This window comes from Puccinia triticina, chromosome 9A (assembly GCF_026914185.1).
Source record: "Puccinia triticina chromosome 9A, complete sequence".
Taxonomy (NCBI): Eukaryota; Fungi; Basidiomycota; class Pucciniomycetes; order Pucciniales; family Pucciniaceae; genus Puccinia; species Puccinia triticina.
Window position 1 is genome coordinate 4,629,172 of NC_070566.1, and position 17,131 is coordinate 4,646,302.

The following is a 17,131-nucleotide window of genomic DNA, read 5'->3' on the forward strand; positions in this document are numbered from 1 at the left end:
CCCCTACTATATGAGCTCGCCCCTTCTTCTTATTCCTTCTTGCCCGCTGGTAAGCAGGCATAAGCCCAATCAACTACAATTGAACTGCACGATACACGTCAGCGCAGTAGTAATGGCTCCGCTGATGACTTGCCCAGCATCCGCAGTCTCCTTGCCGCACTTCATGCCAGAGGAGACACGTTTGTGGCTCCTTGTTAGATATCTGCGCTGTCAGAACACGCAGAGGGCTGACAGGGAGGCTGGCAATGAAAATAAAACTGCGGGTTGTTGACGCAGAAATTGGGAAGGAGGGGGGCGGTCTGGACCTGAAGCCATATTCCCTTGAAATGTCCAAAGGTTCTCCATGATCAAGGTCATCATGTGATTCACCAAATTCTTGCAGTTTGACTGGAGGTATGGTCAATTTTTGTATTGGTGGATTGACCGCTTTCTGGATCAAGTGGAGGAACTAAGGGGGGGGGGGGGGGGGGCGGTTGGGAATGATCCTGAGGGGGTGATTGGGAAGGGTCCACAGGAACCATTTGGGATTGGTCCACCTTGCTTGACCTACTCGACCAATCAACACCAAATTGGGGCATCAGAACTTGGGCCCCAGGGTACCGGATGACCAAATCTGCTTCAAAGTGGAAGAGTTGAATGCAGAAGTCTTGGACAGGTGTAAGCCGCTGGAAGGTTGTAGGAATTTGGGGGGAGGGCAGACCGCAATTGGAAAATGTGCAGGGTGGAGGGGGAGATGAGATAAGATAATCCAAATTGACAGAGTAAAAGGTATCTACCGTCAATGTATCCAACATTTTGGTGAAGTTGTTAAGATTTCAACAAACTGGATTCTTGTGGGACTTTATTCAGGAAAGGAGGGCTTTTAGGCTCCAATTGGGTAAAGTCAGAAAATGAAAAAGTATGAATTCTATGGAAAATAAAGGATAGTTTGAAAATGAAAAGAAGATAAATCCCATGGGGAAAATAAAAACAAGCCTAAACACTTGACTATTTATAATAAAGTGGATACATGCCAAGACCCAAATGTTCTCTGACGCTCCTACACGCTTCTGAGTATGTATGTAACTAAGGAGAATTTATGTGTAAATAGTGCAAGTTCTGTAAACAATGACTAATTTAATAACTATTTATTTAGAATAAAATGAGAACCTATTATCTTGGATATGTGTTTTTAGAAATGGATACATGGATAAAAGATCCAAGAACCATTTAACAAATATAGAAATTCTAATAATATTTTTTTCTTTGGTTCTGGGGTTGTCCTGTTGCTGACAACTCAGACCTCTCATTGGCAGGTATGACTAGTCTGTACCACCCTCCATTGCTGGTAGGCCTGTTCTGTACCACCATCCAGAGGGTCAAGTCCTCTCAATGATTGACAGAACAGTAATGGAGAGGATACATCATACAACCCTCTTGATGACTGGTACAGACCATTCATCAAGAGGGTTGAGTCCTCTCAATTTCAAATCTGTGCTGGCCATTGAGAGGGTTTATTCCTCTTTATGACCGGTACAGTGCTGGTCATTGAGAGGGTTGAGCCCTTTCCATGACCGGTTGGTCCCGGTCATCAAGGGTGCTGAGTCCTCTTGATGATCTGGACTGGTCATTGAGAGGGTTTTATCCTCTTGGTGACTGGTCTACACCAATCACCAAGAGTGGTGAGTCCCCTCAATGACCGTTCTATACCGGCCATAGGGAGGGTCCTGTATGTATGTACTCCTTTGATGGCCGGCGCAGACTGGTAATGGAGGGGAGTGATTGGAGTTCTGGGCTGTTCACTCCAAACCAACCTGGAGTGCAGGCCTGTGAATTCTAAAAAAGGCCAGGTTTGGATTGAACCAGTGTTCACTGCAATAAAATTGGAGTGGGCACTAATCCACTCCATTTTTGGTGTGCATCTGGCATTTTTTGGTGCGCGTAAAGCCTGACCCTTTTTGAATATGTACCAGCCGTATGACAGATACCGTCAATTGAGAAAAGCACTATTTCAGAGTCTAGGAGAATAGGTTGAAAAGGAGAGAACCCTCCAAACAAGTAAGGCAAAGACCAAAATAAGTCAAAGGAGAAAGAAGGAAGCTAACAAAAAGCTAAACTGTCTTGTAGACGTGTAGGCCACAACAAGAGCGCACTCTGTGCAGAGAAAAAAAATTCCTTTCATTCTTGTATTCAAGAATTTGCAAGCAGAGACTGCACCTGCTTTCAGGTATAATAATCTTCCTAGCTAAAGTCTGTGAGAATACCAGCCAAGGGGACCAACAATCTTCTGATAAATTGAGAAGACTGTTGCAAACTAAAGCTGCGTAAAATGGTAAGCAAAAGCAAACTTTTTCCGCAGTACAAAGCGCAGTGCGGCGGGAGTTTGAAAACTAATTACATCTTCATGATGCATACAGTGACAACAACCGCAAGCAGCAAAAACAAGCTCAAGGAAAAATCCAAGAGCAAGTCTCTACTCGAGCGCCAAAGGTAAGCAGTTGTTATAAGACTAGAGTATGATGATTAGATAGTAGCTAATGCTCTATCCATTTCTCTAGGTACAGTCCCAGCAGAAAAGACCAGCGCAACCAAACCCACTCGAACAGGTGGAGAAAAACTCAGTGAGTGACTGTGTTGTAGGCAGATTGGCTAAAGAAACAAAAAGGCTGATGTGGAGGGACGGATGGTCATTAGACAACGTCGCGATACTCCTGAGCCGTTTTGCCTAATCAAGCCAAACCCAGGGCAGCAAAAGCTAAAAGCCCCATCAAAGTAAGGACAGAATGATTGAACCTTGGTAGCGAGAAGGATAGCTAATGCTCATCTACTTAACGCAGAACCAATCATCCAGATCCAGAAACAGAAACCTGTTTTGACTATACTTTCTTTTTATCTAAAACTCTTTTATCAAAGAGACTGCGGCCTATCTCCTGCTCTTAGGCAAAGAAGCTTCTCGCTTTTATACATTTAACTATTATGAGTTGTATATAGGAAAGTAGTTAGAAAACTAACAAAAAGAAATAAACTCTTAGTTCTTTGAGTTCTTTCAAAGTCAACACCAAAAAGTACTGCTATAGAACCTAATGAAAAAATGATTTCAGTTGTCCAATTTTTTCATAGAGGACCTGTCACCTGAAATTTGAAGTAATCAATCTCAGTTCTGAAGATCACCTATTTGGACATTGTGGTGATAGTTTTTGAGGTGCTCTTGGCGCGTAGGATTTCCCAAAGTTACAGGGTTCAGTTCACAGTGCGTTGCAAGGAGCAAGATTCAAAGCTTAGCCATCAAGAACTCAACACATGGTGCCTCAAGATCAATCAGCGCGGCGGGTGCACAAGTCTCAAGACATTTCAGGACTCCTTTTGTCGCGCATGGCGGTGCATCAGTGTGGTTGTGGTTTAGTTTCCTCTTGTTTTTATTTCCTTGTTTTGCCTTTTCTTTTCTTATATGCAAGTGTTGGATGGGTTTGCAGGTGGTTTTTTTGTGCAGTTCTGTTGTTTGTCTTCCTGGTTTGGTTCTCTGTCTCTTCTTGCTGCTTTTGCACGCGCAGAGGCACGCAGGTGTATGATGTCCCACAGCATGTCAGAGTTCCCAGAGTCTGAGTTCAGGTTGAACTCAGCTGATGGAGAGGCATGGGACTTTGTCTGAACATTCTCAGATCACTCATTGAGATTCCAACTCTATTGATCCTACCCCGCAGCTTCTGAGGTTTCCAGCTCTCTTGGCTGCCCAAAAGCACCCTTGCCATACAAGATTGTTAACATCATACGTCAAGTTCTCCAAGAGGTAATCCTTCATTAGCCTTCATGTCCTTTTCATTGTCTTCATCCTTGTTTTCTGATTCAAAAAAGTCCTTGAGAAGGCGGTGTTGCTTGTTTGTACGGTTCTTCATGGTTTTTTGAGGTAGCTGGGGTTGCTTCTGGTACATTTGAGCATGGATTGTTGAGCTAGCTAATTTATCTTGGTGGTGTGGTGAGCCTAATCAAAAACTTTATTACATCACTCAGACACCTACTATGAAGGAATCAGCGCCGACACACTCTAAGAAATCACCCTGGTACATGTAATCCACGCCCACAGACACTTCATAATAGCCTAGAATCATCTCTACAAGGAGCTTCAAAACCATTCAGTATTTGCTTTCACGGATGGCCCTCCACAATTGGTAATAAAATATGTACAAATTTAGGTTCAAAGTGGGAGGAAGTCCACCATCAAACAGAGCCAGACTATTGGGAAGGACCCTGAGTTCTCATTACATCTTACTCCTCTATATTCCAACAAGGCATAACTCTTTCTCAGACGCATGGCGGCTGATGCGCCATGGTTATTGTTTCCTCTTATGTCATCCCAAGCCATGTAGTAGATGCCTTGTTGGTTTGTCGCCTTTTCCCCTTGTTGGAGGCTTTTTGTACCCTGTTCCCATCTTTCTCTTCTTCTCAGAACACCTGTTATCCCCTCACTATAAATGTAGAGCCCTTTGGCGCATTCTGTTTGCCCCCCATCAGATTGTCACTTTGAATCCCTGGTCACAGAATAAGAATTACATAGCCCATTTTACCACATATTTTACAGTATATTTTCCCCCTTGATTTTGTCTAGAAAGCACTATTCTCAACATCTCATCAGCCACACTTTTCTTTAAGAGTCCATACTCTTATTCTTGTTCCATATTACTCTCCCAACCTGAGAGGCAGCTTTTCACGCACTCATCCCTCTCTAAGCTCTATTCCCCCAAAGAGTAGTTTCACAGTGGTTTAGCCAAGACTGGTGTCTTTGAAACAGCCGTGCTAACTTGGTTGAGCTAATTTCAACTTTTAGCTGCGCGCCAAACTTGCGGCACCAGTAAACATGCTCTCAGGCGCTTTTTCTGTTGTTGAAGTGGCTATATTGTAGCAGAGGATTAGTGTTAGCTTAATCCATCTGCCTGGGAGTGTCATGAATATGCATGCACCTAGGGGTTGTGCGGACTCACCAATCCCCCTTGCGGGGTTAGGGTTCAGTTCCTTGCACTTCCTTTGCTCAGGACATGAGCCCAAGTCTTGACAGCTCAGTCATTGGTATGCCAGGAACAATCCACTCACGCTTTGCAAATACCCTCCGTAGTATGACAAGTATCAATTGAAGGCTGGTCAAGAGCACCAGTTGGAGCGTCAATACAATACTATAACATCAGCTAAGGTTTGTCACTCAAACAAATATGACTGCGCGGCTTGCTTAAAGAAAAGGCTATTCACTCTTTCCTCCTTCCTTTCTCTTTGCAGGTCACAGTTACTCATTTAAGTATTTTTCTAATGACTATTCCAACTGTCTGCTGTGCTTAAACCAATCCCAAGTCTGAGTTATCATTGGGCTGGTTTTTCAGAAATGCCTTTGGAAGCATGGTACAAAAACAATGATAGCTGGTACTGTGGTGTATGCCTCTGCTCCAGGTCCGGTGGGGGAAAATACCAAACTGGTTGGGTTGACACGTGAGTCAAGCCACCTCTCAGAGTCTCACCACATCCAATCAACAGACTAATATCCTACATTTCCTCCGTACACCAGATTTAAACCCCGTAACTGTGGGAAAAAAATGTGAGTGATTTCTCATCACCATTGGAAGAACCATCTGTTTACATTAGTTGGCCACAAGATGATCAATCCAACCTGAATTTCTAGTTGGCTCAAAAGGAAGGGTATCAATGGTTTTGTGCACACCAGAGTTGATGGTGGTAAGTCAATCACTGCTAAGATTTTCTGCACAAGTAATTTGGCTGGATTGATACTACTCAACTAAAGATTTCTCCTCCTGCGTTTATTTGTAGGTTTTCATCTTGGGAATAAAGAAAAATACATAGGATGCTTCAACATGGCAATTGGCAAAAACATGCATTAGCAGATTGATTGACTACAACCAATTCACAGCAGAGAGTAACGTCAAGGATGACTGACTGGTGATGATTTGTTTCAAAATAAATTCAAAGCATTGAAGGGTCAGCCAAGAAATTTCAGGGCTTTCTTGGGACTTGTACGTCAAGAAATATTATTCTATGTCCTTCCCAATGTTAAGCATCTATTCACTTTTAACCTTCATTTTGGCCTAACAGAAATGTTTACACTCCAGATTGAGCTTCAGGAGCAGCCTGAGCTAATTCCTCAATGCTTGAACAAACTGGCAATCTTCAGTTTGCCTCTCCCACGTCCTGCTGCACACTCAAATCCTTCCTGCATTCCCACTCTCAGATTTATTTCTTGAAGATAAAAAATGACACAAAGAAAATGTCTCCAAGATGTTTCTCTGCTTACTCCGTCTGGCAAATGGAATTTCAATTCAGAGATTAATACTGATTCTTTTTTACACACAAGGTGTCATTAATCTTGGGCAAAGACTCAATCTGAAAATTATCTTCTTAATTTTGCCACATCCTGCTGAGGAATTTGAGATTATAACAAGATATATAACATCCCACAATTGATTTGCAGGATTGTGTTTGCATCAAAAGTAGTACTTTGCGCCAGTGGCATTAAGGGTTGTGCTGTCTGTTCCCCCTTCCAGCCTGACCTGAGGCTGAAGCCAAGCCTGTTGCACCACAAACCACTGGGCCACCATGTAATCCCCCTCCTTTGGGGTCTCACAAAGATATCACATAGCTTTCACTAGATTAGATAATCAGCCTGATATTTAGTTTACACTCCCTTCCACATTCTAGCCAGTAGAGATTTTGCCCTTCACATCTCTCCCGGCTAGGTAAGCCTTCCCCTTTTCCTTCTTCTCTCTCCTTTCCCTTCTGATCCCCTGAGTTTTATATACTGAGAGATCTTGCCCTTCACATCTCTCCTGGCTAGCCGTCACTTGATGCCCCGGTAATACAGACCTGTGATCTATAATCTGCCTCTCAAGACTCTTGTGTTCCCCACTGGAGTCCTTACACACCATCCTGGGTGATGTAATGCAGCGTATTGACATTCATACACTCTGTTGGCTCAAACTGAGCACAATTCCCTTGCCTTCTGGGGGGCGCGGCAAAAAGTGCAACCTCCCATCAGAGACATAGACCCTGTGGGGCTGACTCACTGGGAGACTTTGTTAAGTTTGCTGTTGGCCATGCTTCAGAAATTTTCAAAAGCAACTGTATCTTATCCCTTGCTGAGTAAGCAGCCTGAGGGGTAGAGAATGTCAACCGGTACCCGGCACCCGCACCCGCCAGGCGGTGCCGGGTGCCCATTTTTTTGGAAAAAGTGGTGCGGTACCCGGGTACCGCCCCCAAGTACCGCTTTCCCCCGGCGGGTTAATCGGGTAACCCTTGGACCCCCGGCCCTTACCCCGCTTTGAGCTGCCCTCAATGACTGAAAATAGACCGGTCATGGGCCAGGACAGGTCATTGAGGATGGCCCTGGTGCAATCATTGAGGGGAGTAACAACTCCCCTTGATGACAAGTGTGTACTGGTTGTTGAGGGAGTACCCTCAATGACAATGACCAACCTGTTTGATGACCGGAACAGGTTGGTCATTGCTGTTCTGGTCATTGAAAGATCCTCCCCTCGATGACCGACCTGTTTTGGTCATCAAGGGGAGGAACTTATGATGACACATCCATTCCGGTCATCAAGGACCCCCCTTGATGATCTCTTTGATGAAAAAAGCCGGAAAAGACCCGTGGTACCCACCAGGCAGTGCCGGGTGCCTGTTTTTGGCAAAAACTGTGCGGGTACCAGTGGTGTAAATGGTACCCGGGTCCGTTTTGACATTCTCTACTGAGGGTTCAGTTTGAACTAATACTCCAAAGCCTGCCTCTGCAGTCCCCCCTGATCTCTACACACATAGTCACAACAAGGTTGTGCTGAGTGCCAGAAGTGGATGCCCGCTATGTAAATACTGACACTCATTTGCGCAAGAAAACACAATGGAATGGATTGCCACGTGAAAGGGCCATGGAAGCTTTACAAATATAACGTGCTGTAAGTACTACAGAAAGAAAAAAAAAACAAGTGTGACTATCAAGGCTATAGCTTAACTAATTGCTTCCTCCTTGGGGAAGCAAAGGAGTGTCCCTGTGGGATGGTGCTCTCCCTCCAATAGAGGGACTTAGATAAGTTAGCTATCAAGGCTATGCATGAAGTGGCTTCAGTTCACAAGGCGGTCCCTTGTGCACCTTGACCGGCTCTTCTTAACACAACAAGGAGATATGAGCACCAGGCCCGCATTCAACACCCATATGGGCAAGCATGCACATTAGGGTTGACGGAGCCACCCCTAGGTGCGTGCCAATGTGCGGGTGCCTTGAACCTGCGCACCGGGCACACACGTTTAGGCAAAAATGAGGAGTGTGTGGGCATCCCACTTCTGCATGAGATTTGGGGGCCCAAGCACCATTCTTGAAACATATGCAGGGCTTTTCTCAGGGGTACCCATGGGTGAGGCCCCAGTTTTTGTGGGGGACCTTGCAGGGATGCCCTAGCCAGGAAAAAAAATATTAAACTGGACAGTTCCAAAATACCAAATAAAATCATCAATCTGCATAAACTCCTGCCCTCTAGCCTTGCCTGGGTGCGCCGCCCTTGTGCCAGCCAAAGGTGTGCCCCTTGAGAGGGTCTTCTAAGCGCACATTCTCAAAGGTGGCACTGTTATCCCTCATGCAAACACAGTGAGGGGTGCAAACCTGCAGGCCCAGGGTAAGCGGCAGCTTCTAGATCCACAGCAGTGGATAACATGCCAAAGGGCCAAAATAGGCTTTTTACAGCCCAAATTTTATCAGTTATTTGGCACTCTGCAGGAGCCAATCATGTAGCAAGCACTATTTGTCTCTTACATTTCAGGGGTAATGTAACACACTGTCATTTCAAGTAACTGTAACAATGACAGCTCAAAAACTGTTATGCTACCATTATCCATAATGTAACTCCCCATTGCTGCCAAAAGCACCTCCTGGCTAACATGTTTCACTTTTTCCCTTGATTCTTTTTGAACGGCCACCCCAGCCCAATATTTCCAGAATCCACCCTCTCTCTGCCACTCACAGAGACCAAAGAACAACATTTCTGCAGACCCACCACATTCCTTCTCTGCCATGGCTGGGTACCCGTTTGGCATGGCTTGATTGGTGCCCCGTATTTTGGTAAGGCACAGGCTGCACAGTCTCAAAAGCCGCTCTCAGTGCTTGCACCATGAAAAAATTGGGGGCAGGCTAAATGCACACCAAAGATTTACTTCATGCACACCAAAAATGGAGTGAACAGTAGTTCAATCCAAAATTTTTGGTGTGCACATGTGTCCACTCCAAAATTTGTGGAGTGGATGATGGTGTACTCCAAAAATCCCCAAAAATTGTAGTGCCTAACCATGCACTCCAAAATTTTTGGAGTGAACACCAGGGCACTCCAAAACCAGCACTCCTCCCATCATGAATGGCCGGTCCGTGCTGCCCACGGAGGGCAGTACATATCCCTCTTGATTACCAGCACAGACCGGTCATCAAGAGGACAGACACAGCACCCTTGATGACTGGGAGAGACCGGCCATTGAGAGGACAGACACAGCCCTCTTGATGACCGGGAAAGACTGGCCATTGAGAGGACACACCCCTCTCAATGGCCGGGAAAGACCGGCCATTGAGAGGACAAACCCCTCTCAATGGCCGGGAAAGACCAGCCATTGAGAGGACACACCCCTCTTGATGACCGGCACAGACCGGCAATCAAGAGAACCACCCCTCTTGATGACTGGGACAGACCGGCCATGGGGCAAGAGGAAACAACCCCTCTCGCAATGACCGGGACTGACCGGTCATCAAGAGGACAGACACAGCCCTCTCGATGACCGGTAAAGACCGGGGACATACCCCTCTCAATGACCGGGACTGACTGGCCATTGTGAGGGGTGTGTCCTCTTGATGGCCGGTCTTTCCCGGTCATTGAGAGGGGTGTGTCCTCTTGATGGCTGGTCTTTCCAGGTCATCAAGAGGGCTGTGCCTGTCCTCTCAATGGCGAGGACCAACCGGTCATCAAGAGGGCCGTGTCTGTCCTCTTGATGACCGGTCAGTCCCGGTCATTGCGAGAGGGGTTTTTTCCTCTTGCCCCATGGCCGGTCCGTCCCGGTCATCAAGAGGGTTGGTCCTCTTGATGGCTGGTCTTTCCCGGCCATTGAGAGGGGTGTGTCCTCTCAATGGCCGGTCTTTCCCGGCCATCGAGAGGGGTGTGTCCTCTCAATGGCCAGTCTTTCCCGGTCATCAAGAGGGCTGTGTCTGTCCTCTCAATGGCCGGTCTTTCCCGGTCATCAAAAGTGCTGTGTCTGTCCTCTTGATGACCGTTCTGTGCCGGTCATTGAGAGGGATATGTACTGCCCTCTGTGGGCGGTGCAGACCAGCCAATCATGATGGGAGGAGTGCTGGTTTTGGAGTGCCCTGGTGTTCACTCCAAACATTTTGGAGTGCATGGTTGGGCACTCCAATTTTTGGGGATTTTTGGAGTACACCATCATCCACTCCAAAAATTTTGGAGTGGACACATGTGCACACCAAAAATTTTGGAGTGAACTCCTGTTCACTCCATTTTTGGTGTGCATGAAGTAAATCTTTGGTGTGCATTTAGCCTGCCTCAAAAATTGATGTGAATAGGTGTCAGGCAACATCCAGTAATATATGCTGAAATTCCAATGGTACTCCAACATTACTCCCCTTGAATAACAATGGCCCCTTGGTCATCATCAGGGAGTTCTACCACTACATGTCTCTTCACATAATTCGCTTTCTCAACCCCCACAAATACATACACAGCATATTCGTAATACATCGAAGAGGGATGCACCATCCAGCGGGAGACGATGAGCAGAGGCTCTAGTCCACGATATCGTCCTCGTCCTCGAACCACAGCGGCTCCTCGTCGAGGCCGGCCGTCGGGCGGGGCTGGAGGGATTCCAGGCCGATGTCGGGGTCGGGCGGGGGCGGACGGGCGGCGGGAGGCGGGGGCTCGGGCGGGGAGCAGTCGGGCACGTCGTCCTCGGACAGCTGCTCCTCGGTCGGGCGCGCATTCGGGTACTCCCAGCGCGAGAACCGCTCCAGTAACTCGTCATCTGTCCCCCCCCCCCCACTACAATCAACACCGAAGATGCATGGGAAAAGAGAGGGAAAGACTTCACTTGGATGATCGGCGCCGGGCTTTGCGCCGAGTGACGAGGCGAGCAGGCCCAGGAAGGGCAGGACCTCGACGGCCAAGACGGTCTTGGACGCGCTCAAGACCGACCAACAGTCTGTGCCCAAGTGCGCAGAAGGAAGACGTAAGAAGAAATGCACGATTGAGAGGGGGGGAATGGGGACCGACCTGGAGGCGTTGGGCCCCGGGCGGGGCGCGCAGGAAGATGGCGGTGTTGGTCGTCGGCGGTGGGTTGATTGAGAGGGGCGGGGGGAGGCCGAAGACTGGCGAGGAGGTCTGTGCGGAGGGGCGCGGCGTGTGCGAGTGCGGCGTTCTCGTTGAGCTGGCGGAGATGGCCCCAGAGGGCGGGCTTGAAGAACTTCTGGCCGCGGCGGGTGACGGGCGAGGGCAGGCCTAGCAGGACGGCGCGGGCGGAGAGATGGAAGTGGTAGTAGCTGATCATCGCCGCTTGGTTGTACTGTCTCAGTCCTTTCTCAGCTCCCCCCGTCATCTATGGTCTCTACATACAAGGATAACCCCCCCGACTGACCCGGTTCTGCTCCTTCATCGTCATCGTCGCGTCCGAGAGACTCAGGTACTCTAGGAACGACGCCGCCTCGTCAACCGTGTCCGTAAACGGGGGATAGTTGTGATGCAAGTACACGACGAACTGGTCAACTGAGACACTCAGATCGGCGTATAATTTCTACTTCCAAAAAGAAGATAAGAGCCACCCGTTCAACTTTATGGCGGTTGCTGTTTTTTTTTTGTGGGGCTCACATCGATGTCCGTCTTCATCTGGCGCCGCTGGTATGCGGCCCAGAAGGCCGGCAAGGGGTCCGGTCTGGGCCCCCGGACCCGCTTATCTTTTGCATCCTCTTTCGCATCATCGCCCCATCCTAATCGAAAAACCAATGTCAGAAACCGTTTTGCCACTTCCGGGGAGACGGTGTGGACAGTACGTTTGTTGTATAAGATCTTGCCTAGACTGTGGAAGATGACCAACGATTCGTCGCGCGAACCCAGTAACTGTCTAAACAAGAAGGCCACGAATAATTAGCAAGTTCTCATGGATGATGAGGGTAGGAAGAATGGACCTGTTGAAGAGAGACGGGGGGCCAGACAGGGCATCGTTTCTCTTAGATCGACTGTCGCCCGATTTGCCGATCTTGCGAGAAGGCAGCGCGAACAAGAGCTGCAAGTTATTCAGCGCGGCTCGCAGATCGCCGTTGGACGCCTCGACGACGAAGTCGAGATGTTTGGGGCCGGGGAGGAAGGAAGGATCGGGGGTGGTCGGCGCGGCGATCTGGACGGTCCTCGCGAGCAGCTTCTTCATGAGGGTGTTATTGACGGGCAAGAGTTTGAGGAGACAGGCGGCGGGATGGTGGAGGATGTCGGTGGGGAGGAGGGTGTGGACGTTGATGGGCCGGTCGTCGGGGCCGGCGAAGCCGCCGGCCGCTCGTTCCTCGAAGCCGTGCGCGCCCGGCGTGACGCTGGTGTCGGAGATGATGACGACCAGGGGCGGCGTGGCGGGGCGCCGACTGTGGAGATGCTGGCGGAGCGCATCCACGAACATCCGCCCCGTGTCGGCGTGGCTCAGGTTCGGGAGATCATCGACGAGCAGCACCGTCGGTAGCTTGGGTCCCCGGGCACTGCCCGTGCACGGTGGGGAGAGCCCGGTCGGGCCTTCTTCTTCGTCGGCGTCGTCATTGAACGAGAGCGTCGGCCCGGCACTGGCCCTCATGAGCCATAAACCGAACTCTTGCGGCTTCGAAACGCCTACACGAAAAAAAAAAAAAACCCATGCACATAAGCACCACTCCAGCCATGAAAAAACGGGGGGGATGAGTACTCGACTCGTTGCCGGTATTTTTCCACTCGAGTATCTCGTACCCGATGCCGTCGAGGGCGGGGGCCGAGAGGGCAGACTGAGCGGACCTAGCAGAAGACGTGCTAGCAGGCGGGGGCGCGGAGGTGTGGAGGGCGGGGTGATGAGCAAGGGTGTGGATGATGGCGCTCTTTCCGGCGCCAGCGGGGCCGGCGAGGACGAGCAGTCTGCGGTACTTGCGGGTGTGGGGGCCGGCGTGGATGGCGTCGGACAGCCAGGCGTGGACGAGGGCGAGTTTCTTGGGATGGACGGCTAGTTGGGAGGGCTCGGAGGGCGTGAACCTGTCGGACCATAGCATTCCGTCGGCCTGGGTGGGGGTGTCTGGGTCACGAGCCATGGTGGTTGCTCAGTTAAAAACGGTTAGGATAAGATTTGCAGAGAGACTGACGAGGGACGGAGGCTGTCTGCTGTCCATCCTGCGAGTGTGAGTGTGCTGGTGCGGTGCTTCTTCTCGGATTGAGCAGCGATTCCAGCGAGCTGAGCTTGACCTTCTTGCTTCTGCTTCTGCTGTTGCTGTTGCTGGTGGTGGTCGCTGTTCGTGTGAGTTTGCTTGGGTCGATGGCGACCAGCCGGGTGCTCTTCCGTTTCGTTCCGGCGGCCATTGATTGCTCCTTCCTCGAGGCTGGTTCCCAGCTGAAGTTGACTAAAGACAACTAGCCACTCGTGGTCAGCGGGTAACACAAAGCACGGGAGAGGCCGCTTTTGATGATTCCTCTTCTGCCTTCCATGTTAATCATCGTGATTTTTTGTCATTTTGTTTCTCTCACTGTTGACCATGCTTGTGCTTTTTCAGTATTGTTGTCTTCACACTCCTTCATTTTTGAAAACAGACAACAAGAAGGTTGAAGATTTTCTTCAATTTAATTTAGTGGCAAGAGAATAATGGAGAACATCACGACATATTTAGTGAGTTAGAGCACAGCAAGCGAAACATTGATCAAAAGAAAGTCCAAGTCGGGGAAAAGCACTGAGCACACCAAGAACAAGAACATATCATTCACAACTATGCAATGACCGACATACAGATGCCCCCGAATGAGGTCTGATTAGACAACATCCAAAAATCATTCTTTAAGCCTACTTATTTGTTTTTTCAACCTCAAGCATAAGCTATGTCTTCATCAATTTACGGACTTTTCGCGCACTGTAGGCGACCAATCCACGACGTTGCGACGCAGTGCGCGCCCTTTGACAAACACTTCGCGCACTGTGAATTCCCCCCAAAAAAGTATTCGACTTTTCCCACTTTTTTTTCAGTGGATCTGTAGATAGGGTCCTCAAGAACTTATAGAGTAATGCTGGAGATGTTTGTGGCTGGCAACCTTCTGCAAAAAATTATTACTTAATAATCATTAATACCAAAGATAATGAATGTGTGCCGGGTCTGAATACAAACCCCCGTACCCAGGAAAGCTTGTCTTGATTTTTTTCATAAACCAACAGTTTTTTCTTTAAAATAACACCCAATGTCTTGCGTGTTTGGGCCCAAATGTTGTCACACATTGCACTGGCCCACTGTTGCCACAAGACTGCTCAGAGTTTTCACATGTCAACTGCTCACAGTTGGCCCAGTTTTTTTTTTTGCAGTGAGTTAATTGGACTTTTTTTTAGCCTAAGACATTGGATCTCTGAGATCAGAGTATGTATACACTTGCTGTTGTGTTGACCAGTATGAAGGCAACCTCTTATCCTGGACAATGAGGTGGAGTCACTCAACTGATTAAATCGTAAATGAAATCCAATGAACCTATGACTAGCAGCAACCTGGGTTATGTAGTTATAGCTAAGCTGGAGAAGATTGGATCAAACGTGTCCACCCTGTTGATTGTCAACAGCTCTGTTCTTGATGGAGCATTTACCCCCACGATCGGGAAGCAACCGACGCCTATTTAATCAGGTTCGTGTCGTTCTGCAATTAATACTTGGCAAGGGCGGATACCTTTGTAAATTGACTGTTGCGTCGAATCAGGTGATACTGTTGACAAGATCTGCCGAAAGACAGGCAACTTCGCAAAGGATATCTTTCAGCTGGTTTACCAGTGTTTATCTTCCCTAAATATTGGTACATGTCTCATCAAAATTCTAAATGACAGAATGCTAGCACTATTTATAGCTCTTGGATATATCTATCCTCTCATCCTTCTGGCAAGTGATGAGCATGACCGAAATCTGTATACACTTTCGGATAATTCGAAACTTCGCCAACACAGTGAACATTGGGCTAACAGCACATATTTGATTTGCAAACCAAGAAGTTCTCTCTTCTCCTCTTCCACGTCTGAAAAACTGGTGTACAAGCATGATCAAGTGGTCTTGAGGTCAACGCCGAAGCCATTTCGGAATGGCTTCTTCAAATCGAGTTGCTTTTTGGATCCGAATGAAAACGAACCGAAGGAATTTTGTATATTTATCAATCCTACTATCAATTATGGGCAAGGAATGGTGATTGTCTGTCCGGAAAGCGTGCTGGAAGAAAGCCTCGAAGATGGTCTTGACCTTTCGGATGAGGCTGATATCACAGAAGCCATAGAAGTAGTGGCAATGCCTGAAAAGGGTGGCATGGGGGCAGTTGCTGCTCATGATATTGGTCTTGGTGATCATGTTGGACAAATGCGTCCTGTTGGTCTCTTTCCTGTTGGAACACCACTATGGTCGACTTCCTTGGGGCGAGCCATTCGTAGACAGGCTATGGATCATTTACCAATCGGAACACGTGCTGCTGTCGCTCGCCTTCACGGTGAAGGCAAAAACGAGGACGAGTTTATCTCGAGTTTAATTGATACCAACACGTTTACCAGCTTCCTCAAAACTCCCATGAAATTCGGGGCTGTGGTGTTGGTAGGATCGTAAGTCATCCTTCCGACAACTCATTGTTCCAGCATAATAAATTGACTAATCTCTGGAAAAATTTACTTGAAAGCCGCTTGAATCATGCCTGTAGGCCTAACATGTTATACCGCATGGACGCTCACGCTCAGCTTCTGCACCTCAAAGCCATCAAACCCATTGCAAAAGGCGAAGAGCTTACCATTAGCTGTAAGTGAATTCTATGAGCATATCCTCGAATCGGGCCTGATGAGCGAAAAATTCAGATCGTTCCTTAGAACTGAATAGTCAAGTTCGGAGGGAGAGTCTCATGGAGTCTTATGGGTTTGGATGCACTTGTCCACATTGTCAGATGAGTGCTGGACTCCGAGCCCATTCAGATCAACGCGTTTCGCGAATCTCCGAGCTTAGGCAGAAGAATGCCTCGAATGATGTACATTTTTCGGCTGACGAAGTGGAGGAGTTTCTCACTCTTTGCAAAGAGGTATTTTATGATCTTAATCTGACAGCTGAACCATCTGTGGCTATCTCTCCACATTTTATGCACACGAGTCGTACTGACTTCTGCGCCCATTCTTGAAACAGGAAGATATCCCCTTGTGTATTCTAACCGCAAATAGGATCGCTGCGGAATTCTACAATTCGGAAGGCAAAACAGAAAAAGTGAAAGAGCATGCCGCAGTCGCGAGGGAAATGGGTCTTATGACACTTAGACTTAGCAGACATGATCTTACTCAGATAGAAACACTTCTGAATTCACCTGAAAATCACCGTTCTTATCTTTCCAAAATATAACGTTAAACATTGGGTTTATCACATCGATGGAATCAAATGCAGAAATACCTTAAATTAGGGGGGTTCACGTTAGCCTGATTTCGGCTGCTGGTCACGGATGGTTTCAAATCTCATGCACGCTTCCTGCATAAACTTAAAAAAAATACTGCATAAGCATTGCCTTCAGCAAGGCCTTCAAAGGGGAGGTCTTGCTGAGAACTCTATTTATTTTCTAGAAAATCCTTGCATAGACCTGCATGAGCAGCCATCAATTTTTAACAAGGTTTTTTGACTGATTTCGAAATCAGCCTAACGTGAACCCCCCTATTTTGAACATACCATGATTTGATAGATATGTAGAACAACTTCAAGGGACGGTGCTTTGAAATCAAACAAGTGAATGTTGTGCTGAGTTTTGGATACAGAAGCAATCTTTTTTTTGAGAATTTTTGAAGGATCTAACTTAACAGCCACATGAGGGATAATTGGGAGATGGATAAATGAAATACCGAGTTATGTACATGGTTTGTTTTTATCCATCTCCTTTCCCATC

The 17,131-nt window shown here is 47.8% G+C and overlaps 2 protein-coding genes across 2 annotated transcripts; one reads left to right on the forward strand and one right to left on the reverse strand.

Annotated features, from left to right (window-relative positions):
• Positions 1-10,795: 10,795 nt before the first annotated feature.
• PtA15_9A468 (uncharacterized protein) lies at positions 10,796-13,315 on the reverse strand (the record flags this gene model as incomplete). The annotated part of the gene is made up of 8 exons (XM_053172679.1): positions 10,796-11,031; positions 11,098-11,208; positions 11,280-11,568; positions 11,641-11,796; positions 11,871-11,989; positions 12,053-12,123; positions 12,188-12,869; positions 12,943-13,315. 8 exons carry the CDS (start codon positions 13,313-13,315, stop codon positions 10,796-10,798), a joined length of 2,037 nt encoding a protein of 678 aa, XP_053023896.1.
• Positions 13,316-15,072: 1,757 nt separating this feature from the next.
• On the forward strand, positions 15,073-16,599 carry PtA15_9A469 (uncharacterized protein; the record flags this gene model as incomplete). The annotated part of the gene is made up of 4 exons (XM_053172680.1): positions 15,073-15,824; positions 15,899-16,014; positions 16,071-16,288; positions 16,390-16,599. 4 exons carry the CDS (start codon positions 15,073-15,075, stop codon positions 16,597-16,599), a joined length of 1,296 nt encoding a protein of 431 aa, XP_053023897.1.
• Positions 16,600-17,131: the final 532 nt, after the last annotated feature.